This window comes from Microcebus murinus, chromosome 30, assembly GCF_040939455.1.
Source record: "Microcebus murinus isolate Inina chromosome 30, M.murinus_Inina_mat1.0, whole genome shotgun sequence".
Classification (NCBI taxonomy): domain Eukaryota; kingdom Metazoa; phylum Chordata; class Mammalia; order Primates; family Cheirogaleidae; genus Microcebus; species Microcebus murinus.
In genome coordinates this window covers 9,305,807-9,332,771 of record NC_134133.1, presented here as the reverse complement: position 1 = coordinate 9,332,771, position 26,965 = coordinate 9,305,807, and the positions used below count along the sequence as shown (strand labels likewise).

General features: G+C 37.4%; 1 protein-coding gene across 5 annotated transcripts in view; it reads right to left on the bottom strand.

Annotated features, from left to right (window-relative positions):
• CFAP20DC (CFAP20 domain containing) overlaps nt 1-26,965 on the bottom strand; it is a 234,063-nt gene that overhangs the window by 121,591 nt on the left and 85,507 nt on the right. For all 5 annotated transcript variants that reach the window (XM_075998823.1, XM_012790291.3, XM_012790286.3 and 2 more), the window contains one exon: nt 14,149-14,305. In XM_075998823.1, the coding sequence (XP_075854938.1) occupies nt 14,149-14,305 (157 nt within the window). The remainder of the gene's footprint in view (nt 1-14,148; nt 14,306-26,965) is intronic.

Genomic DNA, 26,965 nt, shown 5'->3' with positions numbered 1-26,965 from the left:
ATAAAGACTAATCATTAAAGCCCATTTAGCAACTACAAGCTCTCAAACTTTCTCTGAGACTTTGTGGAGGAAAACTTGGAAAGGGGCTTTAGCCTCATTTTTGTGAAACCAAACTAAAGAAGGTGCTTTCGGACCATCTGTTATCTGGAAGCTGGATGTTCTATAGCATTAAATGAAAGTTAACTTGTCTCCCTACCGCCTGCCTTACCACTAACTACCCTTTCTCCATGTCCAATTACTATGTCAATTTATTTTATTTTATTTAGCATTTACAGCTTGATTTAAAAATAACAGTTAAGTCTGAAAATAGCATAGACCTTACATAAAAATTAAATAGTGCTGAATTGTTCATAGAGAGCATGGTCTGCCTTCATTCACTTACTCATTCCGTCATTCAGCAAGCATTTATGGAGACTCTACCATATGCCAGCCACTTGTCTAATGGCTGGGAATCTAGTGGTGAGCCAGAGCGACCGCCTCCTTGCCTTTTTGAAGCTTACATCTAACAGAGACTATGAAACAAATCAAATCATAAATAATTATTTAATTATAATTTTGTTAAGTGCTCTGAAGGAAGAGTTCAAGGTGATGAAAGAGCATAATGGGGTAATCTAACAGCATAGGGTGTCATGAAAGTCTTGTCTGAGAAAGAGATACCTCAGCTGAGTCATAAAAGATAAGTAGAAAGCAGACTGGTGATAGGGGAGTGGGAGTGATCACTGAGGAGGAGGGAACAGAGCACTGAAGATTGTAAAAGCAAAAGGACTTCAGCGCATTCTGGGAATTGAAAGAAAGTTCTGCTAAAGGGTTGCTAGCATGGGAGACAATGGTGGGAGAACTCCAATGATATATTTAGGACAGCACCTGGTTGGAAGGGGATGCTCAGTAAATGGTCATGGACAAAGCCCCTTAATAACAGCTTGGACTAGATTAAATGCAGCTGTCAAATCTTCCTTTTTTTCCCTTATTCTTTGTTCAGCTATATCCTGAAAAGTACTCCATGTATATTTTATTTGGATGTCACAACTTTCTCCCAAGATGACAAATAGCAAATCAAGCTGGCAATCAGATACTAAGGGACCAGAGCCTGTCTGCCTTGTTCTTTCAGACAATTTCTGTCTTCTGGAAGGGATTGTGTATGGAAACATACAGACTGTCTGATTAACATCTAGATAATGACATAGCAGAATCCGAACTGCTTTTGCTAACAAATATGACAGCACATAATGTTGGCTGGAATGGTCAGTTCAGAATGGCAAAATGGTACATGAAGGAGAAGGCTATGAGAAAGCTGACAGATTTGCTCATGTAGCACCCAAGCACAACCAGATGGTGGATTTTTTTTTGTGGTGTTTTTGCTCCTAATGAGTTCGTGTATTATTAGAATGTTTGAGTGACTTTATAACCCTGTTCGCCTTTCTTTGGCCATAAAGCCATCATAAAATGAACCATTCTGTAGGTGTTTAATATCTTTGATGAGAATCTTAACTAGCTTTAAAAATTAAGTCATCAATTTTAATACATATATAAAATACTTTATGCATTAAAAATCATCATCTCCATTTTATTAGGGGGAAATGCCTTATAAAGTAGTGAGATTTCTAACTGCTTTAGTTCATGGCTCCTCCTAATTTATATAGTTTAAATAAGAACTAATTTTATAATAGTTCACTCATCCCAGACTCATCTATAGTCATCTTATTTATTTGGTAATAGCCTACAGTGCCTAGAATAGTGCCTTAGGTATAGCAAACTCTACCTCTCTGAAACACCAGTGAGAGCCAAGCACAAAACACAAAGGTCTCTGCCAAGATACTGCTATGAAGTCTGTTCATTTCTGGTTCATTCACTCACTCATTTGCCATATAACCACCAGATCTTCTCTGGGACTGGCATGGATTGAAATTCCTGGCCTTGTGGAGTTTACTGTATAATGCTGAAAGAGATTAAGCAGCAGCATATTATAGTGATTAGGAGCACGGGCTCTGGAGCAAGGTTCTTGGGTCCATATTCCAGCTCCACTACTAATTAGCTGTGTGACCTTAGCACAGTGACTTCACCTCACTGAACCCCGCTCTCCTAATCTGTAAATCATGGATATAAAAAGAGTACTTACCTCATAGGGCTATTGTGATGATTAATGTATATGAGGGCATAACAAAAGTGCCTGGTATGCAGCAAGTGCTACGTAAATATTTATGTAAATTATTTTATTACAATGGTGACAAAACCATTACATCTTACTGTTTTTTAATAATAGAAGGTTTTGATCAACACTATGGGGCTCACACAGTAGTAATATTCTCCAGGGATTAGGGGGTTGGGGGCTAAACTCACAACTAATGGACATGGTGAGCATTTCAGAGGGAAAGGGCATGCCTCTAATCCTCGCTTGGGTGAAGCAAAGACATAAAATGTAATCAAAATGTGTGTACCCTCATAATATCCTGAAATAAAAATAAAAAAAGAAGGTTCTGATGTCTAAAGAGGCAAATAAACCCGGGCTACACCCCAAACTTGGCTATCCTGAATGAATCATGCGCTTTGAGCTTTTTTTAAAAACATAATTTATTGAGGAGAAATGCACATTAAGATAAAATTGACCATTTTAAAGTGAACTATTCAGTGGTACTTAGCACATTCACAATGCTATGTAACTACCACTCTGTCTGCTTCCAAGACATTCCCCTCACTACAAAGGGAAGCCTGTCACCCATTAAGTGGTTTCTCCCCAGTTGCTCAGGACCCGTCCCTGGCAACCACAAACTTATGCTCTTTCTCTATGGATTTGTCTATTCTGGACATTTCATATATATTTAATCATACAATATGTGACATTTATGTCTGACTTTTTCCACTTAATATGCTGTAGAGGTTTATCCACATTGCAGCATATATCAGTACTTCATTCCTTTTTATGGCTGGATACTATTCCATTGTAATACATATGATATCATTTTGTTTATCCATCCACTGATGAACATTTGGGCTCTTTCCTCATTTTGTCTATCATGAACAGTACTGCTTTGAACATGCATGCATGTGTATTTGTGTATCTGTTTCCCATCCTTTTGGATATATATATCTAGGAGTGTAAATGCAGGGTCATGGTAATTCTATGTTTAACTTTTTGAGGAATCACCACACTGTTTTTGCACAGTGGGTGAACCATTTTGTGTTCCTCCCAGCAACGTACAAGGGTTCCAATTTCTCTACATCCTTGCAATACTCGTTATTTCCATTAAAAAAAAAATTATAGCCATCCTAGTGGGTATGAAGTGGCACCTCATTGTGGTTTTAATTTGCATTTCCCTAATGACTAATGATATGGAACATCTTTTCATGTGTTTGTCTGCTATTTGTATATCTTCTTTGGAGAAATGTCTATTTAAGTCTTTTGATTATTTTTTTAATTGGGTTGTTTGTTTTTTGTTGGTGAGCTGTAAGAATTCTTTATAAAGCTGTCCCACAGGGGATTGGTTCCAGGACTCCCTGCAGATACCAAAATCCACGGATACTCAAGTCCCTTATATAAAATAGTGTAGTCTTTACACAAAACCTATGCACATCATCCTGTATACTTTAAATCACCTCTAGATTTCTTATAACACCTTCTACATTGTAAATGCTATGTAAATAGTTGTTATACTAAATTGTCTATTTGTATAATTTTTTATTGTTGTACTATAATTTAAAATTTTTTTTCGATCTGCAGTTGATTGGGTCCATGGATGTGGGAGGCCTGCAGGTATGGGGGGCTGAGTGTATATTCTGGGCACTGTCGGAATATATCAGAATATTCTATATATATCTGAAGCTTGGGAGCCAGGGTCGTGCCAGTGAAGACCCCACCTTGGGGCCAGCGTAGCTGAGAGGGTGAACTCAGTGTGCCAGATGACCCTTCCTCCTCAGCCTCGGTGGCAGGTCATCTGCCCCTGCTCCATCCCACCCCGACCTGCACTCCCAGAGTTTTATTACACGCCTCAGAGATTCTCCTTTTATTTTTTTACCACTGATTTCTGGGCTTGGATAGGGAAACTCAATGAGATCTGGCTTTCGACTAGCACCAAGTGCCAGAATTAGGCTCAGGACCTCTCAAGAGTCAGATAAATGAGGTTATCATGAAGTAAGGAATAAAGTGACAAAACAAAAATAAAAACAAAACAAAAAAATAGAACCAGAATATATATCCTATAAGATATATGATTTGCAAATATTTTCTTCCATTCTGTAGGTTGTCTCTTCATTTTCTTGGCAATGTTCTTTGATGCATAAATGCTTTTAATTTTGAGGAATTCCAACTTTATTTTTAAAAATTCTGTTGCTGTGCTTTTGGTGTCATATCTCAGAACATTGCCAAAAGCAAGGTTATGGTGATTTACTGCTTTTTTTCCTAAGAGTTTTATGGTTTTAGCTCTTATATTTAGGTCAGTAAGACGCTTTGAGTTAATTTTTGTATATGGTGTGAGGTGAGGGTCCAATCTAATATTTTTGCATGTGGATATCCAGTTGTTCCAGAACTATTTGTTGAATAGACTGTTCTTTCTCCATTAAATGATCTTACAGCCCTTGTGGAAATTAAACGTATGGTTTATTTCTGGACTCAATTCTATTCTGTTTGTCTATACATCAATCCTTATTTCAGTAGCAAACTGTTTCATTATTGTAGCTTTGCAGTAAGTTTTGAAATTGGGAAGCGTGAAAATCAATCCTTTGATTTTCATTCAAGATTCTTTCAGTTATTTGCAGATTCCATGTGAATGAAAGGATCAGTTTTTCCATTTCTGCAAATAAAGGCCATTGGAATTCTGAGAGAGACTGCACTGAATCTGTAGAATCTGAATCTGTAGTCAGTATTACCCAAATCTATCACTTTGGGTAATACTGACATTTTAACAATATTAAGTCTTCCAATCTATGCACATGGGATGTCTTTCCATTTACTTATTTCCTCTTTAATTTCTTTCAGGAATGTTTTGTAGTTTTCAGTGTACATCTCTTTCACACTCTTGGTTGGGATTTATTTGTAGGCATTTAATTGTTTTGGATGCTATTAATATTGTAATTGGATTGTTTTCCTTAAATGAGACATAAGATTCTATTATAAATAATATTTTATAAATGTTTATAAAATATAATAGACATTCTAATCAGAATAATTATGAGTCTTGATATGCAGATATTCATGACCCAGTTTTGTGAGATCTACTCTTGGCTGCAGGGTACCTTTATGGTGCTAAGACCTTACCCTCTTTCTTGCTCTAGGGTGATCTGCTAGGCAAGAGCATTTTGAGTTCAACTCCACTGCAGGAAGGAGTAGAAATGTAGCCCTAAGTTGATGAGATCTGGGTATGATGTGCACTAGCCTGATCTGGACATGAGGACAGAAGTGAGGAAACACCCAGCATAAGAGTATTAAATATTATTACTACTACTAATAAATATTAAAAATACCAAACCATTCTGGTTATAGGGAAGGTGAATATGTGTACTACTGAGGAAAAAATAGCCGGAGGCTTGTCTCGAATTCCACCTTGTGTGAGTGACATCAGCACGGGACGTCTCATTTCCATGGCCTTGTTTTTCTTATTAGTATTTGTGTGACTCAGACAACTAGACTGCAGGACCTCTAAGGCCCTTCCCTGCTCAGTGAATCTATTAATGCTAGATGTCAGTGTTTCTGGATTCTTCTGTAGCCTCTGAAGGAAGAATTTTCTTCACATTGCTTGATACTCAATAAAGGTTTATTGATTAGAGAATGAATGGATGAATAATCGAATAAATAGCCAACTCTTAATTCATTACTTCAGCAAACATTCATGATAAGTTACCAGTGCCAGGTCATGTGCTAGAGATAAATAAAACTGTGGAGACACGTGGCCTATGCCTTCCAGGGGCTCTCAGTCTGAAATCATCCCTCTAATTCTTATTTTCTTGTATTTCTGAACACAGAACACATACTCCCCAGTACTGATATTTGAGAAAGAACAGAGTTGGGGAGTTAGAAGACCTACAAAATCATCATTGGCACAGAATAAGTATAAATAATAATTTATACTTAATAATTATCACTTGATCTCTCTTCTTATTTCTCTCCTCTGTCTTTCTCTTATCTGTCTACATAGATGTTCTGGTTTTTAATTTTAAACACAGAATGATAAGAGTTAATCAACAATTCAGTCATGCAAATGCCTACAGACTCCAGTCCGTGTCCCCTTAAGAACCATGAAGTAATAAACAAAATTGAATCCACGTGCTTTACTACTTGTCCACAGGCCGCCCCTCTGGGCCAGCAGAGACTGGCCAGCGCTTGTTTCCAGGTCCGCAACTCACTCTATTACACCCCACTGTGTAAAGAGAGAATACCAAAGCAAAGGGATCAAGCAAAGTCTCACAGCTTGGGAGAGTTTAAGGAGTTCTACAGTCAAATGGCAGCAATTTAAATAGGCCAAGAACAGTAAAGTACTGAGCTCAAGCAAGCATTTGACACAGTACTTTTCAATCAAATTCCAATATAGAATTTAAGAAATGAGTAAAAGAGTTTCCTGTGGTAAAGGTATCAACACTGTAACTAATCTGTCTTTGCAAAAGAAAGTGACTCCTCTTTCAGTAAGAAAAAGGACCTCTCCTCTCCCTGAAATGCTTTTTTTCTTCATCCTGTTTCCACTGTTTATAAAACTGTTATTTATTTTAATACATCATCTTAAACATAGCCAGTGACCAAATCTTGGCAATCAAAATAATTTTAATTTCTCTTGTTTGTTTGTTTTAATACCCTGACTTGGCAAATTCCAATGTTGGCAATCTATGGTAACCCTCAATTTGTGTTAACTGGACCTGTCTGTGAAATCCAAGTACCTCACCAAACGGCCCGACCAAGGAAGGGGCAGTGCTCCAGACTCTCCTTTTACTGCTAATTAAGCCCATTAGGAAAGTTACCGCAGGGTAATCTACTGTTGCATGTAAGTTTTCCTGCCAGACCCTAAGCTCCTTGAAGCAGGGGCTATGTCATCCCAGTGCCTGATGTATAGAAGACAGATAAGTGTTTAACATCTGTACACTGCATTATAGTTTATGTCTTTTTAACATATACTTTTGTATTTAATTGCATCCTCACAACTACCGCATAGTAATTAACGAGAAAGCAAAGCTCAGAGATGTTCAGGACTCACACAAACCCACAACGTTGGTACAGGATCACAGCAATGGATTATGAGAACAATAACCCGTGTCTTTAGGCCCTATAATACCAATTTATCAATAACTTCTCCAAGATTTACTTGGCTTATACACAGTATGCTTTCACTGGGAATATAATAATAATATTTTACCTAACCAAAGAACAATTATTATCCTTATTTTACTGATGAGGAAACTGATGCATAAAGACAGGGTGAGTACTTATACAAGGTTAAATACTGGCCACTAAGCTACGAGGAATATGGCAGCACCCTGAAACACAGCATGCTTCCTCAAATCTATCCAGAACATTTTAGGTAATCTGGGATGCTACATTCATAAGACTTCTTTTTAAGCCTTCCAAAAACCTCAAAGAAATCACATCAAGGCTTGTTTTCTTAGATTTCCTTATGGGTTATTCATTCACTTTTAAAAAATTAATTTTAAACAAAATAATACATGTGTATTATTCAAAAATTTCAATGGTATTACAAAACTTATAAGAAAATGACATTTTGAGGGAGCTGGGGGCCCGGTGCCCTGTCCACAAGAGGCTCACCACTCATGGGTGGCAGGAGTCTCTGGGCTGGTGTTGGCAGGCCTCTCCAGCAGCTCAGGAGCCCAGAGCAGTTTGAGACGCAAGGGAGGGGAAATTTAACAGCTTCATCTACCCTTATCACTGGTCTCCAAGCCTCTCAGGGCTTAGACCCTGCTGATGCCTTTCTCCTTGCAGTTCTGCTCCGCAAATTCTTCCTGCAGTCTCCTATAGATTCAGGCTCCCTTCCTTCTGACCCTCATCTGATCTATGTTTGTCTGCCTGTTTCTTTTCTTTTTTTTTTTTTTTTCAGACAGAGTCTCACTCTGTTGCCCGGGCTAGGGTGCCGTGGCATCAGCCTAGTTCACAGCAACCTCAAACTCCTGGGCTCAAGCGATCCTTCTGCCTCAGCCTCCCGAGTAGCTGGGACTACAGGCATGTGTCACCATGCCTGGCTAATTTTTGTATATATTTTTAGTTGACCAATTAATTTCTTTCTATTTTTAGTAGAGATAGGATCTTGCTCTTGCTCAGGCTGGTTTCGAACTCCTGACCTCGAGTGATCCGCCCACCTCAGCTTTCCAGAGGGCTAGGATTATAGATGTGAGCCACTGTGACTGGCCTGCCTGTTTGTTTTTTAAACTTTCATCTAAAATTTTTCTTTCTTGCAGAGACACTCTGGCTGGAGGATTTTCTCGTCTGCCATCTTGCCTCCAAATTCAGCAAAGTCTCAGGTTACAAAATCAATGTATAGAAATCAGTAGTATTCCTATATGCCAACAACAGTCAAACTGAGAACCAAACCAAAGACTCAATACCCTTCACAATAGCAAAAAGAAAATAAAATATCTACGAATATATTTAACTAAGGAGGTAAAAGACCTCTACAGGGAGAACTTTAAAACACTGAGGAAGGAAATAGCAGAGGATGTAAACAGGTGGAAAACCATACCATGTTTGTGGGTTGGCAGAATCAACATTGTTAAAATGTCTACACTACCAAAAGTGACCTACAGATTCAACGCAATCCCTATTAAAATACCAACATCATTTTTTTTGCAGATCTGGAAAAAATAATTCTACGTTTTGTATGGAACCAGAGAAGAACCCATATAGCAAAAGCAATCTTAAGCAAAAAGACCAAATTGGGAGGCATCAATTTACTAGACTTCAAGCTACACTACAAGGCTATAGTGACTAAAATAGCATTGTATTAGCACAAGAACAGAGAAATAGACAAATGGAACAGAACTGAGAACCCAGGTATAAAATCATCCTCATATAGCCATCTAATTTTTGACAAAGCAGACAAAAACATACATGGGAGAAAATAATCCTTATTCAATAAATAGGGCTATGAAAACTGGATAGTCACAGGTAGAACACTGAAATATGATCCACACTTTTCACCTCTTACAAAAATCAATTCATGGTGGATAACAGACGTAAACTTAAGGAATGAAACTATAAGAATTCTAGAAGAAAATGTTGGAAAAACTCTTATAGACATTGGCTTAGGCAAAGATTTTATGAAGAAGACCCCCTGCTGCTGCCCTTCCCCTCACACACCCCCAAGTCCCACAGTGCAGAGGCCACTACTGTCAGCTGTGTCTTTCAATAACTTTCAGCTGTGTCTTCTAAATCTTCTAGTGTATACTTCTACTACCAGTTTTAGATAAAACCTGACTTCCTATTTTGAAAAAAGAGGATTCAGTACTCTTAAACCACCACCCCATCTCATTCCCTCTCCTCATCCTCCTAATATGATTTTTCATAATTTTTAGATAAATTATTCAGTATTTTACATTAATAATCTTATATTAAAAAGCTGTGCACTATGCACCTATTATAATGGTGAAAATCTGAAACACTGAAAATACCAAATACTGGCAAGGATGTGGAGTAATAGGAACTCTCATTCATTGCTGGTAGAAATACAACATGGTGCAGCCACTTTGGAAGACAGTTTAGCAGTTTCTTACAAAACTAAACACATTATTACCATATGATTCAGTAATAGTGTTCCTTGGCATGCCAAAATGAGTTGAAAACTTATGTTCCCATAAAAAGCTTATATAAGAATGTTTATAGCAGGTTTATTCACACTGTGAAAGCCTGGAAGCAACCAAGATGTCCTTCAATAGTTGAATGGATAAATAAACTGTGGTACATGCCTACAATGAAATATTATTCAGTGCTAAAAAGTACTGAGATATGATGCTATGAAAAGATACTAATAAACTTTAAATGCACATTACTAAGTGACAGAGGACAATCTGAAAAGGCTACATACCATTTAACACTGACTATATGACATTCTTAAAAGGCAAAACTTTGGAGACAGTAAAAAGATCAGTTGTTGCCATGGGTTGGGGGAAGAGAGGAATAAATATAATAGTTGGAGCACAGAGGACTTTTAGGGCAGTGAAACTATTCTGAAATGATGCTATAGTGGTAGATACATGTTATTATACATTTGTCAAAACCCAAAGAATGTACAGTACCAAGAATAAACTCTAATGTAAACTATGTACTTGGGGTGATAGTGACATCTCAGTGCAGGTTCCTCAACTGTAACAAATGTGCCACTCTGGTGTGGATGTTCACAGAGGAGAAGGCTTATGCATGTGTGGTGACAAGGGGCATATGAAAACTCTACGTACTGTCCACTTAATTTTGCTGCGAATCTAAAACTGCTCAAAAAACAAAGTCTATTAAAAAAAAGTTGTGCTCATATGATTACATTTTTTCTTGTACAACTTTTTGTTTTCTTGAAGTTGGTCACTGCTTTTTGTCATCAGTTTTCTACATTCTGAACATTAATTCTTCCGAACTCCCCATTACCACTGTAAAATCACAATCAATTTTATTCTTTATGTTCAAACACATCATACTCTATCTGACACATTTTTTTCCTGGAGACTTTCCCCCTGAAAGCCGCCATTTTTATGCAGAACTCTGGACTGACTACTGTCTAGATGAACTGCCCTAACTTCATCCTTTGAATTCCTTTGACCTTCATTCTGGAAATTCACTTTTTTTTTCTTAAAAACTTTACTTTTTTGGAGCAGATTTTCTCTCTGCTTTTCTCCTGGATGAAATCCTTTATTTCTTGGATTCTCTGTACTCCTTTTTCTTGATCTACTCTTTCATTTTTGTGAAGAATATCTTCCAGTTCTGAGAAAGGATGTAAATAAATACATTTTTGAGATCTTGTATCTTCATTCTGTATTCATTTGATTGTGAGATTGGATGAGTCCAAAATTTTAGATTGAAAATAATTTTTCCTTAGACTTTTTTTTTTTAGTATCCTCCTTTTATGTGGAATCCTCAGACTTTTGAAGGTAGAAGTTCAAGGTCAATCAATACATGAGTGGATTAATAAAATGTGGCATATCTATACCACTGAGTTCTACTCAGTCACAAAAAACAATGGTGATATAGAACCTCTTGTATTATCCTGAATAGAGCTGGGACCGATTCTACTAAGTGAAGTATCCCAAGAATGGAAAAACAAGCAGTACTTGTTCAACTTATATAAAGATAAAAATAGGTAAAATTAATCTGTTAGAAGGTAGGATAAAGGTTACTTTTAAGGAGAAGGGAGGTGGTCATGATTAGGAGACATAAGCATGATGTCTTCTAGGATGCTTGTAATGCTTGATCTAGGTAGTGGTTACAGAAATGGCTTCACTTAGTGGTAATACTTCAAGCTGCACACTTAAGATCTGTGCATGTTTCTATATGTATGTACAAAGTTTATAATAACACATAATACACCAATAAAGTGTTTTTTGAAGTAAAGCAAGAATAAATTATTTGTATTTCATAGATGCAGTATCCTTTTTTTTTTTTGAGACAGAGTCTCGCTTTGTTGCCTAGGCTAGAGTGAGTGCCTTGGCATCAGCCTAGCTCACAGCAACCTCAAACTCCTGTGGTTCAAGCAATCCTTCTGCCTCAGCCTCCCTAGTAGCTGGACTACAGGCATGCACCACCATGCCCGGTTAATTTTTTCTATATATATTAGTTGGCCAATTAATTTCTTTGTATTTATAGTAGAGACAGGGTCTCGCTCTTGCTGAGGCTGGTTTCGAACTCCTGACCTCGAGCAATCCGCCCGCCTCGGCCTCCCAGAGTGCTAGGATTACAGGCGTGAGCCACCGCGCCTGGCCATTCAGTATCTTAACTCTGAGAAAAAAATATACATTCCTTACCATATCTATTTACTTTTTTTTTTTTTTGGATAGTTTTGGTATCTGTCTATCATATACCTGATGGATGTACTTGTGTTTGGAAACTCTCTGGTTCAGTTTCTCCAGAGACCAAATCTACTGGGGCTTGCTTATATGGAGTTACCGCAAGAAGCTGAAGTCTTCCTACAGCAAGTGACACAGAATTTTAGCCAATCTCTCTGCTTTTAGCCCTTGTCCTTACCCAGCCCTTGGTAGTACCTAGTGCTGCCAATTCTTTTTTTTTTTTTTGAGACAGAGTCTCACTTTGTTGTCCAGGCTAGAGTGAGTGCCGTGGCATCAGCCTAGCTCACAGCAACCTCAAACTCCTGGGCTCGAGCGATCCTTCTGCCTCAGCCTCCCGAGTAGCTGGGACTACAGGCATGCGCCACCATGCCTGGCTAATTTTATATATATATGTCAGTTGGCCAATTAATTTCTTTCTATTTATAGTAGAGACGGGGTCTCGCTCTTGCTCAGGCTGGTTTTGAACTCCTGACCTTGAGCAATCCGCCCGCCTCGGCCTCCCAGAGAGCTAGGATTACAGGCGTCAGCCACCGCGCCCGGCCATGCTGCCAATTCTTGAGCCTCTGAAATTCACTGGCAACTTCTCTGTAAGCCCAAAGGTTTCAGCTTTCTTTGCTCTTCTAAGTCATTTCTTAATCTTACAAAATTTACAAACATCTTTTGCCTGTTTGATGTCTCCTCACCTGTACTCTTTATCCTGGTGGGTTGACACCTTTTTTACACATATAATTGTGGTGAGGCTTGAGGAAGAATCGAAGATTAAAATATGCATTCAATTTGCCATGTTTGATCTACTATTCTCTTTACATTTATTTTAAAATATTAATTTGCGATTTACCTCCTATGATTTGATGTACAGTGCACAGATATTTCTAGAAATTTTGAGGCTTTTTATTAGCTGGGTGCCATGTTTAAAATGAAATCTTTGGCCGGGCGCGGTGGCTTTGGCCAGGCGTGGTGGCTCCCAGCACTCTGGGAGGCCAAGGCGGGCAGATTGCTTGAGGTCAGGAGTTCGAAACCAGCCTCAGCAAGAGCGAGACCCTGTCTCTACTATAAATACAAATCTAAAGTCTAGATACAAATTTCTAACAAATCACCTTTGATATCGTATGTGCAGCCCTGCTTCCTGGGCTTCTAGAAGAATTGATATTTTAAAAAATAATCCCAGACAAAAATCAAAAGGAAGCGTTGGTGTTCTTTCAATACTTTTGGTTATTTAAAACCATCTTAGCAGTATGGTGTGCTGCCTTATGAATCCTAGATGGCTAAGTTACCCGCAGAGTATGTTTATAAATCAAATTATGAATAATAAATGTATATATTTCTAATCCCTCTAGAAATTATATGAGGAAGAACACAACTGTTTCTCATTTTAACATGATCACTAGAAAATTAATATGATTTCTCCCATATGACTTCATGAAATGTACAGAGTAATAACACAGTATAGCAGGCAACTGTAGAGCTTATTGAATGCCCAACATCTTTCGCACGCCCATCCTAATTTGGTGACTTTCCTACACAACGAGACCTGCCTCCCTAGTCAGGAAGCAGACATTTGCTTTGCCAGCCTCCCCTGCAACATATAACCCAAGTTCCACAAATCAGAAACAGGCACATTGAACTCTCCTCGGTAGAGAGAAACACAAAGAAGAATAAATATACTTCAGGTGAGGGGGACGAAAACGTCCTGCTTTCAAGGGCTGCTGAAATAGAAACTCTGAAACCCAGTGCCGAGCCTTCTCGAGTGGCTTGTGGAGTCTGTGCAGCGGCGGCAGCTGTGGGAGGATCGTTCCTGGAGGAGTCTTCCGGTAGGGCCTGGGTTTCTTCTTGACCGTAGGCTCTAAGCCTGATTCTCCAGATATCCTCGAGATACTATGAACCGGCTCATTTCCTAAAGTAAATTCCTTTTCTTTTTCAATCACTTAAAAAGGATTCTGTTGTTTGCAAATAGTATTACCATAAACAAAAACAACCCCAAAAAGAAAACTTAATGCATTTTGTGATATTCAGCTACAGTAAATATAAACATTTGATCCAGAACATGACTGTGGACAAATTTATTTTAGCAGACATAAAATCAAACTGCTACCACACACCCAAGCTATCCCCAAAGCATGGCTAATTTAAAAAAACACATCAGAGAATTCAAAAATCTCGATAGCAACTTGTACATACCATCTTTATCAGCAGTGTCTTGAGGCTTTGATTTTAAGGTGAAGATCTTCCGTAGCTTACAGTTAGCCGAGACAACAATTCCATCCAATGACTGGAAAACTGCCCCCTTGAATATTTCACTGGTGAATGCTACCAAGTCAATGCATAGATTGCACCACTAAAATAGAAAGATGCAAAGAAGAATAAGTACCGTCCAAAATCACATAACTGTATAAACCATCTCTGTGTTGGAAGTCTAGAGAGTTGAGGCACTTATCCAGATCAATGGCCCCAAACTAATTTTTCCCTCTAGGCAAATCTATTTGTTTTGGCTTAAATTTTCTTAAAAATTAACTTGATTCTTCTAAAGAAATCACCATAATCTAAATTATATACTGGTCATCTGATTACAGAGTTCCCATCATGAGACAAGGCTATGACAATTTTGGTAAATAACTCTGTAACTGTAGTCACTGTGTCTGAAGGAAGGTAAATTGCAGGTGTGTTAGACCACTTAAATCTTGAAAATCAGGGATAAGTAGCCAATTGTTCCTTCAAGGGGACTAATTTGATCACAATTAGCCACTTATATTTTTTTTTTTTAAAGTCATGGATGAAATCAGAAGCTGGCTTTGAATTGTGGCCAGCACTGTCTACGTATAACCAATTAACCTATTGTATAGAAATAGATTCTTCTAAAGAATTTGTAATTATGTCTGGTATTTGCCAGTTTTTAAAGCACTCTTACAAGGACTAATTTCTGCCCATTAAACAATTAGACCCCCTCAATACTTCATCAAATGAATTCTCTAAATGGTCTGAGTTAAAGAAAGGGAAAAATAATCATTTGGCAAGAAACTAAAACATATTTAAGACTCCAGGACAAAAGCAAAAAAAATTTTTTTTGAAATTAAAGAAAATAGAATTAAAATTATATGTGCTTCTTTTAAAATATCAGGCTCTTCCATTATTTGTATAGAAGCAAAGTTTACATAAGGTCCATTATGTAATTTTTTTCTAAAGGCAAACCTTTTTTATCTAGAAATGTTGATTTTAACATGGAGGTAAACCTGAGGTTGTTTCCATAGTAGAACAGCAAAAGATATATCATGATTGATTATTGATTGATTAAATTTAATCAATCATTGATTAAATTATTGATTTAATACATGGAAGATTAATTGATTAAATACATGGAAGATTATTTTCTGTGTAGATATCTCAACAATAAAATTATATTTCCAGGCCATGGAGATTACTCTAGTCTTCTGTGAGGCTGGCATCAGCAAAGGTAGCAGTAGGACTGAGGGTCAGATAATGATGAGATGGGACTGGCGACAGAACGGTGAGCGGTGGTGGGGAGTAGGAAGTAGTGTGGGATGGCCAGTGAGGCCAGGGTCTAGGGCAGCTGGACGAACAGGATTCAGGAGGGTAAAGCATCCCTGTGTTTCTGAAAGAAGAATGTACAAAAGCAGAGTACTGGGAAGTTTGGACTAACCCTGATGCACGAATCACTTGGGGTGGAAGCGAGTACTGCTGGGGTGGGGTGCAAGGCTGAGGCAGAATAGAGAGCACCAAGGCACAGAGAGTCTAGTCTGGTCACTGTCAGTCATCTAAGCACAAGAGGAGGAGGGACAGCGAGAAGGGCTGACTCAGGAAGTGGAATTATAAGGGCCAAATCCAGTACACATGCCACATAGGGTGAAGCACCATTTTATGGTTCCTATTCTTAAAAGACTTAACACCACAACCCAATCCCAACCATTCAGCTGGTTCATTCCTCAGTAAGCCCATTCACCGGTTCTTCCCACACATGATAAGTAAGCACTGGCAGGTGTTAAGACACTGGGCCTGGCTCCAAGGATACAGAGAGGAATAAGCTAGCTAAGCTAGTCCTTCCAGTCAGGGAAGGGAGGCAGGCATGCTGCATCCACTTAATGCAGCTACTACACAGGGAGCTCATGGAGGGGTGTGGGCAGGTTTAGGAAAGCCTTCTTTGAAAAAACATTTTAAAAATATTATCATGGTATTATATGCAAATATAAGCCTAACAGTGCCAAAAGTTTCATACAAAATACAGTTAATTTGTCATTCCTCCTGTCATCTGATCATACTGCCAACTCATTTCTTCTCTGTATTTTTTAAGTGATATCTCTTGATTCATCAATTTTAGACCCTATCTACTGACTTTCTATCATGGTAGATAAGACTTTCAGCTAGTGTACATAACCCTATTTCCCCCACTTCACCCTCCCCGGATAATTATCTTTCATTTACTCTCTTTTTCCCTTAAAATCCATATTCAGTGTTTTCTTTATTGTGACTATGTAAATATTATATATGGTTGGGCCAAGTGGTGTTCTATGATTACCCTTTCTTTCCTTATACAACTTTTAAAATATTTTTACAGTTAATAACTGCTTTTTAAATTATCTGTTTATTTTCTTTGACTCTGAGTCTTCCCACATCTAGGAAAGTCCTGGAAGTGACTCTTGAGTTTGGTTTTGAACAACAAATAAGTTCTCCAACCCAGGGAGGCATGAGAACATGCTGGTCACTTTTTCTCAAGGCCCTTTATAACCTGCTTAGATGACCTCTCTAGCTGTCTACACTGCCAGCTCTGCTTGGGAATCAGTGCCAATCTCCTTCAAAAACTCCGAGGCCCAGGAAAGCACGTCCTTACCAACTACACATTTCATATCTACCACAATCATGCAGCTTTTATTCTCTCTGCCTGGACTCATGCTTCATGGAAAATACTCAACAAATAAGGGTACGTATATGCATGTGGGAATGAATACATGAAGACATGTATATAAATACATGCCCATATACAAAATGTTCACTCTTTCATTTTATAATCATTCAACAATTAAGTATCTGAGAACTGATAACTTTACTTAATGAATCCATTTCTTGGGAGTACAGAGAAGCATGGTTTCTGAAAAAGATGGGAAAAACTTTCATAAATTCCCCTTGGTAGAAGAAATAGAAATTATTTTTTGGTTTAGCTGATACTTATAAAGCTTCCAATTTTTATAAGCTTCAACAAATAACTCATTATTCATATAAATGCTGTGACATATTTTCTGAAGTTTTGGAAAAGAGTATAAAGTCTCTACTACCAACAGGTGGATTATGTGAATTACAGTTGAACTTTATAAAATATTATTTTCATTATTTTTGCTGATGTCCACTCTTGAAAATCCATTTCTTGACATTTTTCTTATCTCTAGTCACTTTATTCCTATGTGTAACTCTAGTCCAGCAGGGAACAACTCCTGATATAAAATATTCATAATTATGGGTCCTTAAGATGTATGTATCAGAAAGACAGGAATATGAGAGAAAAAATAGTTCTGTTTAGTTTGTTGCTCAGAATAAGTGAGCTTATGTTTTTTATTTCCAGTATGGGATTTTGCATAAAGGAGTTGACTGGGGAAGGGTTACAGAATGACTCCAAGCATGAATTTTTAGTTTTTACTGACTTTTGTCTTGGAATATGACTTTATTATACTGTTGAAGGACTGCATATGCTCACACACACACATTCAAGTGTATGTAATAACACATTCTTAAACAGTATTTTTGATTCCCTATGCCCCCTATTCTCTGTCCTTACTATAACAAAGATATCAAGAAAATTAGTTTAATTTTGCCAGTGTAGAAGGAGCTTGAGTTACTAACAATGCACGGCTCTGGCCAGCATTGTCCTTTCAAAAGGAAATGACAAACAAGAAACCACAATTTCATAACCCAGCAATCCTAAAGTACATCTTTTCCTAGAATTTTAAAACCTCATTCTTTTTTCATGTTCCTACAATTAAATACAAAAACCAGAGTTTTAAAGTGTATATGCTTGTGCCTTTAACAATAATTTTTCACTTTAGTTTTAATTTCTCAATAGGAAATCAGTTTACAATGACCTTATTAATCTCTATCATCATACTGTGTTTAGTAAGTGGTATAAGCAGAGACTGCAGTTGTAATTGTATATTCGCTTGGTTAGAAGAAGCAATTACCTACTACTATTTTATGTAAAACAATTCCCCTAGGGAAAGAAAATCAGGACAAATCCTTCCATGGAGAGAGAGAAAGAGAAGAAGAGCAGTGGGGCTACCAGAGCTAGCTCTTGGCTGGACCAAGGAAAGGCAAGTTCCTTGTAGAAGTATCATCACTATAACTGTTCAGCAATCCATGACTACCTCTCAATTCTATGCATATCAAGCAAGCTGTCTCTTGCTGAGAGAGCAGTTCCATTGTTCTCCTGCTAATCATCAAGTTACACTTTCATTATGCCCTCTGAAATTCCTACTTGTGAAAAGTACTTACATTCTCCATACTTTTCTAAGGGTCCTTAACTGAAACCCAGCTTTTCTCTGAGCTTTTGCTTCCCTCTTCAACTCTGGACTTGAAATTTACTTATGGAGTTCATTTGTGATTCTATAGCCCTCTATTTTAGCGCCAAGGGGCTGGGTGGCACTGGGAGAGGGTTTGCCTTTCTTTTTCTTTATTTCAAAACATTAAGGGGTACAAGTGTTTTTTTTTTTTTACATGGATGAATTGTATAATGCTAAAGTCAGGGTTTTTAGCATGCCCATCACCAGGATAGTGTACACTGTACCTGATAGGTAGGTTTTTATGCCTCACCCCTTCTTAGTTACCACTGTCATTTACATCACTTTATGACTGTGTATACCAATCGGTTAGCTCTCACTTATTAGCAAGACATGTGGTGTTTTTCCATTCCTGAGATACTTCACTAAGGATAATGGTCTCTAGTTCCATACTACATTTTCTTTATCCACTCATCAGGTGATGGGCATTTAAGTTGATTCTATACCTTTGCAATTGTGAATTATGCACAATAAACACTTGGGAGCAGATGTCTTTTTGATATAATGATTTCTTTTCTTTTGGAGAGATACCCAGTAGTGAGACTGCTAGATTGAATGATATATCTACATTTAGTTCTTTGAGGAATCTCCATACTGTTTTTCATAGAGGTTGTACTAATTTTCAGTCCCACCAGTAGTGTATAAGCATTCCCTTTTCACTGATTCATGCCAACATCTACTATTTTTTTAATTTTTTAATAATGGCTATTCTGACAGGGGTGAGGTGGTATCTCATTGTGGTTTTAATTTTCATTTCCCTGAAGATTAGGGATGTTCAGCACTTCTTCACATTTATTGGCCATTTGTCTACTTTCTTTTTTAAAAACTTTGTTCATATTTTTTGCCCACTTTTTGATGGGATTAGTTTTTAAAAAAATTTGTTTGAGTTCTTTGTAGATTCTGGTTATTAGTCCTTTGTCAGATGTATAGCTTGAGAATATTTTCTCTCATTCTATAGGTTGTATATTTACACTGTTGATTATTTCCTTTGCTGTGCAGAAACTTTTTAATTTAATTAAGTCCCATTTTTTAAAAAATTCTGTTGTTCCTGTATTTGCCTTGGGGCAAATTTAGTCATAAATTTTTTGACTAGGCCAATGTACAGAAGAGTTTTTCCTACATTTTTTTTCTAGAATTCTTATGGTTTCAGGTTTTACATTTAAGTCTTTAATCCATCTTGAATTAATTTTAGTGTATGGCAAGATATAAGGATCCTGTTTCATTCTTCTGCATCCAATTTTCCCAGTACCATTTATCGAATACAGTGTGCTTTCCCCAGTATGTTTTTGTTGTTGAAAATCATAGCTATGTGGTTTTATTTCTGGGTTCTCTATTCTGTTCCACTGTTCTAAGTCTCTGCCTTTATATCAGTACCATGCTGTTTTGGTTACTAAATCCTTGTAGTATAGTTTTCTGGCAATGAATTCTCTCAGCTTTTAAGTCTGAAAATGGGTTTATTTTGTCTCAAGTTTTGAACAATGTTTTCACTGGATAAAGAATTCTAGATTGACAAATCTCTATCTCCCACCATCACACCATTCCATTGTCTTCTTATTTGTATTGTTTCTGATAAGAAGTTGGTGGTATTCTTATTACTATTCTCTGGTATATATTTTTTTATCCTCTGGCTGCTTTTAAAATTGTCCCTTTATCACTGACTTCAGCAACTTGGTTATGATATATCATGGTGTGGTTTTTACATGTGTGTATATGTCTGTTCCTTGGCTTATGGTTTGTTGAGCTTATTGGACCTGTATATACTTTACATTTCAAAAGAATTCAACTATTACTTCTATAAACGTTCTTCTCCCAATCTCTTTCTGCTTGCTTTCTGTACTCCAATTATACATATATTAGAATGACTGATATTGTTTCACAGTTCACTCAGACTCTGCCCATTTTATTTTTTCAGGCTTTTTTTATTCCTTTTTTGTACTTTAGTTTGGATGGTTTCTATTTCCCTTACTTATATTTTCCTAATATTCCCCAGTGTTTAACCTGGTGTTAAGCCCATCCAGTGGAGCTTTCATTTCAGAGATCACATTTCTTACAGTTTTAGAATGCTGATTTAATTTTATAGTTTCCACTTCTCTACTAAGGTTCCCATTGGTTCACTATGTTCATATTTTCTTTTAAATCCTTGAATATATTTATAATAGTTGTTTTAAAGCCATTGCCTCCTTATCCTATGATCTTTTTCAAGTCTGGGTCTGTTTCTATTCACTGATTTTTTTTCCTTCTGGTTATGGGGCATGTGTTCCCATTTTGCATATCTAGTAATTTTATTTTTATTGCATCCTGGGCATTGTGGCTACTATGTTTTTGAATTTCTGGATTTTGTTGCCTTTCTTTAAAAAGTCTCAAATGTTGTTTTAAGAGAAAGCCCATTTACTTGCAACCATTCCCAAGTTGGCTAGAAAAGTCTGATATTTTCCTTCAGTGCACTTGATTCATAAGGCTAATTTGGTGTCCACCATAGCCCATTACCAATAACTGTTTATACATGTGTCTTTTCTGCCATATTATAATCTTCTCAAGGAGAAAGACCATGTGTCATTCACCTTTGGATTCATATCATCTGGCACAGACCTTGGCCCACAGCAGGAGCTTGATAAGTATTTGTTAATTGAAATAAACTGTAAGTTCAGAGATTTATGATGATACCATATTCACAAATTAATAAACATGGATTCATGTCAAAAGAAAATAGTAAAATAATAACAGTATCAACTAATATTAACTGAGCACTTACTATGAGGCTGATATTGTTCTAAATCATTAAATTCATTTAATCTTAATGACTGGTCTATTAAGCAGGTTCTATTACTGTCACTGTCCGACAGACGAGTAAATTGAAACACAGATTAACTGACTTGCCCTAAGGCTGGCAGTCAGGAAGTAGCAGAACAGAATCTGAACTCCTGTAACCTAGCTCCAGAAGGCCACTCTTTAATCCGAATATCATCCTGTCTGTTCATATGATTTGAATATAGGGTGACCTGAAAGCTGCCAAATCATGTTTTCCAGAATAAACTTCTTTTGAACCTACTTAACTATTCAAACCACTCGGGATCAGCAGAAGGTGGTGTGAGGCAACTCTCCTTTTCCCTAATCTCTTCAACATCCTTATTAGACTGACAGTTAAGTAGGGAGAGAAAAACAGATTATTTTAAAATGAAATTCACACAGATGAGATGAAAACACAAACTCTCAAACAAGTACCACAAATATTATAGTGATTTCATTAAGAGACGTTCTCTAATTGTATCTTGTATGTATCTCTAAATGACCTTGTGTCTGAATATATCTGCCTCTTCCATTCCCTTCTCATTCAATGACACTCAAGAAATGAAATACTATTAAAAACTCAAAACTTCTAAATCATTGGCTCCATGGGCAAAATGATCTTTGAGGGGAAGTTTTAAAAACATTATGCCAGACCTCCAGTTTGTAATGAAAGCTATAACATATTCCATCAGAGTTGTGGTTTAGGAAGGTACAGCTCCTAAAGAGTAATTTTATTCATTTAAATGACAAACACTGGGTATTTGAGCGGTAAAGGTTATAATAAAAGATTTTGGCATTGTAATTTATAAAAACACTTTGTTATATCTCCAATGAATATTTATTCTGAATGATTTCTCATAATTGAACTTCCTACTCAAATGGAATTAAACTTACTGTACATTAACACATACTTTGGTGGCAAGACATTGATGTTCATCTGACACTATCATCAACTAATTGAAATTATATCAAAGATGAAATAAGATTGATTCCAGTAAGTCTTGACTAAGTGGGTACTTCTATTGTTTAATCTGATGGATATTAATTTTTAAAATTGTTCTTGCCATAGAAAACTCAAGTTGAAAGTATAAATTGTTATAATTTAAATGTTAAAGTGAATCTTCAGAGTTAAAAATAACATGAAAAATAAAATTTTTTACTTGAAAGGTTAAACATTTAAAGGTAATTGGAACAGAAAGTGGTCTATATTTAAATATTCATATTGGTGTGGCTGTAAAAATAATAACTTTATTTGCTGCCTCTGGCTACCTAAAATCTTTAGCTAAAGAACCAAGGCAAAGTGGACCATTTGGCAATTATCCTCTGAATCAGGGATTGCCAATGAATAGCTAGAGGGCCCAAGCAGATAACCTGAATGAGTGAAGCAAGAAGTGTATGAATTCATACCTTATGAGTAGAGAGGATTCAACTTCACAGGAGAGCTTACAGGTTCTTAAAGTGTGCCACTGCCACTCAGCTCGGCCAAGTGCTTTTGCTCAAGAACACAGGCTCAATGTTGACAAATCTGATTTTTTCCAAAGGTGGTCGGGAATCAGGAATTTTATATGAAATCTCCTGATTCATATATAGCTAAAGTACCTTCAGAATGCTGTTTTGAGGTTTGCCACCAAAATATCTATCGTTCCTAAAGGACAGAAAGAAGTGAAAAGTGATTGGGCAAAAATATAGCGAACTGGGGCCGGTATCACACCAACACCATGGAGGCCTGCGGATAGCCTCTTGAATGGGTGAGGTGCTTTCTGCTATATTGCGGCTCTCTGTAGAAATTTCCCCTAAAACACAACTCAGCTTTAATTCCATAAGAGCTCACTGGGAAGAGAATATATTAACAGTTGAAAGGAAAGACTCTTTGCTGCCAAGCACCTCTTGGACTGGGAGGTAACTAAGGAGAAACGAGAGCAAGCTTTAGAAGAGCATTTTTTATTATTTGTTTGAATACTTCTGGACATTTGTGGAATCACCAGGCACATTTAGAAAGCTTATATAATTTGGCCATGACGAATTCATTATGTTTTCTCCCATGTCAGGAGGCACAGAAAGACTTGCCAATTTGTCCAACAAACATTTATTGAGCACTTACTATGTGCCTTCTACTGACAGGGACTTGGGATGAAAGCCAAATAAGACATGTTTGCAGTCTAACAGGAGAAACAGACAAGCAAACGGATTACTAAAGCGCAGTGTGAAGAAGAGTTATGTAAGTCACGAGCCAGTGCATGGCAATGGTGAGCCCAACATACCTAATCCACAGAGGGGAAACCATAGAGGGCTTCCTGGGGAAGAAGCAGCGTCTAAAGACCAAATAAAACCTATAATCTTTATCTAGGGCTTACTCTATGCCAGGCACTGTTCTAAAAGCTTTATGTTTATTAACTCATATAAATCCCCACAACAACCTTAATGGTATATACACTTCAAGTTACCTGCATTTTACAGATGAGGAAAATGAACATAGGAACTTGCACAGCATCACAAAACTAGGAAGTGTCAGAATCTATATTCTATGTTCTTAACCCCTACATATTATTTGCATGTTGTATATTTAGCAAAGAATACAATAATCAGGACATATTACAAGTTATCAGGACTTGATGATATCACTGGGTCGGCGTATGGGCCTGACGGAAACACTATCAAAACAAGTAGCCTATCTGTTTACTTAGTGCTCAGGACAGCTTCAAATGTAAGAGAACAATTCTTTCTAGATTTAACCATATTCAGCAGGAAAGTTCTAGATATGTTATGACTGTTTTGCTTTTTAGATGTTAGCATAGCGTCAGTTGAAGTCACCTAAAATAGTCACTAGTTTGATTTCTTCATATCATTTTTTTTTGACAACTACATGTAACTTTCTTGCCTGCATCTCCTTTCTTTTGTATTCTCTATTGAGCCATCTGACCGGGGGTGGAAGATAAGGTAGACAGATGAGTTGACAAGGGTTAGGAAACATCCTTCCCACAGTATCTATTATACCTCTTTTCTTTATAGTTTAAATACTAAATTTCTTAGGTCATTAGATACCTGGTGCTGTCAGCAAGCAGCACATATTCATCTGAAAGGCTCATTTATTAAATATGGAAGATAGTTCAGGCAAGTTCACTTCCTATCTCAGCAAGATATCTGTGTAGTTTACTTGTAACAGAAACACAGTATTTTATATTCAAGTACCAGATTCCCATGAATGTACACTGTGTGTGTGGATTATAGCCATGTATATAATGATTAGTTTCGATTGTCATGAAATATTTCAAGACTTCAGAATTAGCTAACTGACAAAAACTCTCACAAAAGCAAGGCAGTGACAAACCTGGCTTATTAACCACACAAAGTGTAGTGTATTGGTCCTATATAGGCTTTAACTTTTGGAAACCACCTAACGCTTAACTCTAGACAATCTTACATGAATAAGGAAATCAATGCCTAATACAAAAAGATGAACATAATTTTACTTATAGGACATTTTCCTAAATGTCTTAAATGATTTAACTGCAATAGCTGGAGTATTCAAATTTAATTATCAAGCATTTACGAATTTCCATTTCATATTAAATGGATTTAAAAAAAAAATCTACTACAATGGAAACCATCAATTTATTCCACAACCTGGCTCCTATCTGTTACAGGGATGCTAATCTCCAAAATTACGTTTGATTCCTCTTCTTTTATCTACTCTAACACCAAGACCTGTGGATATGCCTACTGAAAGAAATGGCAACTCTATGGTTGCCACCAGTGGTGGCACTCCATGCTGCCACCAGCGCAGTATGCTCTGAGCTCACTGCTCTGCCTCCTCCCTGACACATCTAAACTTCTTATTTAAGTTACTCATGGTTGCAGTGCTCCTCAAGTACTTTCAAGTCTTGACTGTCCTCTCTTGCTGAAACTTCCTTGGTTTCCCCGATACTCCACTCTCCCTTCCTGTAGCTTTCTCATTGTTGCCCTGTCCCTTCACGGATTCTTCTCCCTTTGCCCACCCCTTATATTGGGATGCCCTTGAATTTCCTCCCCTAGCTCATTTGTTGTTTGTTGCTATTCTGTAGCCTCTCTGCAGGCACTTTCATCCATTCTCGTGACTTTAAATGACACTTCCTTGCTTAAAGAAGCCAAAACAGCCAGGCCAAACCTCTCTCTCCAGGACTCCAGTGTATATATACACATAGCTTCAAAAATCTCAACCTGAATGTCTCAGTTTTATCTTTCTCACCCATCCTCTACAAGTGATGCTCTATCTAGAATGCAAATCTGACCACTTCGCCCCTGCTGTAAGGATGAAGTCCAGGCTCCCAGGCTAGAAAAACAAGGCCTGTCAAGAAGCTTTCTCTCTTCTTTCTCCAGCCTTATCTACTTCCCACTATTGTGGTCTCTCTTCAGCAACACTAGGTAACTAGACTTGCCTGCATACCTCATGCTTAAACTGGTTAACTCTTTCTTATCCTTCAAGGCCCAGCTCTGGAACCTCTTTTTTCAGAGGGTCTTCTCTTATTACTCCCCTTGCACCCCACAGTTCACGGTGGTTCTTGCTCTCACACCATGTACTGCATTATATGGAAAAGGTCTGTTTATATATGTCTTAGTTCATCTGACCAGAAGTTTCTGATGTTGCTTCACATCCATTCCTCTATTGCCCCCACCCCAGTCCTCAGTAACTCTAATCTGGATTCTTGCAAATGGTCTCCTCACCTCCACTTTCTACCCCCTCCAAGTCATTACAAATATCACTGCCAGATTAATCCTCCCAAAGCACAGAACTGACTGTGTATTTCTGCCCCAGTCCAAAAGCTTTAATGGCTTCCTTTTCTCTACCATAGCGGTTCCCAAAGAGTGGAACACACACCACTTAGGAAATGATTTTAGATGGTACATGGGAATGGCATTAAATGACTCTGGACCACAGAAAAGAAATTTCCCTTTATCAGTTTTCTCTCAGTTCTAACTATGCCAGGGAGAAAGCCTGAACATGCATCTCATCTTTGATAAACTCTTTTTAATAAAGAGTAGGCCCCAGCACAGAGCCTTAAACAAGAAACAGTACCTAGCTGGACTTCAAAATACTGTTTTGTTTACAGTATGTTTACTTTTATATTTTATTTCTGGAAAATGATACTGGTTTTCTATTTATAAGAGTGGTATAAAGTTTTCTTTCAAAATAAATTTTAGCAAAAAAAAAAAAAAGTTGAAGGTTAAAGGAAAGTTAAAGGAAAGTATTAAGTACATACTAGAACAGGTAGTTCACAAACATGGTACTGAGAATAGTATTGAAATGCCTAAACTTTGAGAAAGACTAGCCAGTCAAATTAGGCCCTTTAGAGGTTATACCAACAAGCATAAAATCTTTAAATCTCCATCAGGCTGTTGTGTCATAAGACAGGTGTTTCCTTAAGGTTGTTTTTTAATTTAGCAACAATGATTAATCATTCTCTGTTCTCCAAAGATGTGCCACTTTCCAGCCTCCATGCTTTTGCACATGCTGTTCCTCTGCTTGGAATATTCAGCTTCCTACCTCTCCTTGCTAAAAATCGTATAGTCCAAGCCTAGGCAACAGAGCAAGACCTCATCTCTACAAAAAATAAAATATTAGCTGAGCATAGTGTCATCTGCCCGTAGCCCTAGCTACTCAGGATGGTGAGGCAGCA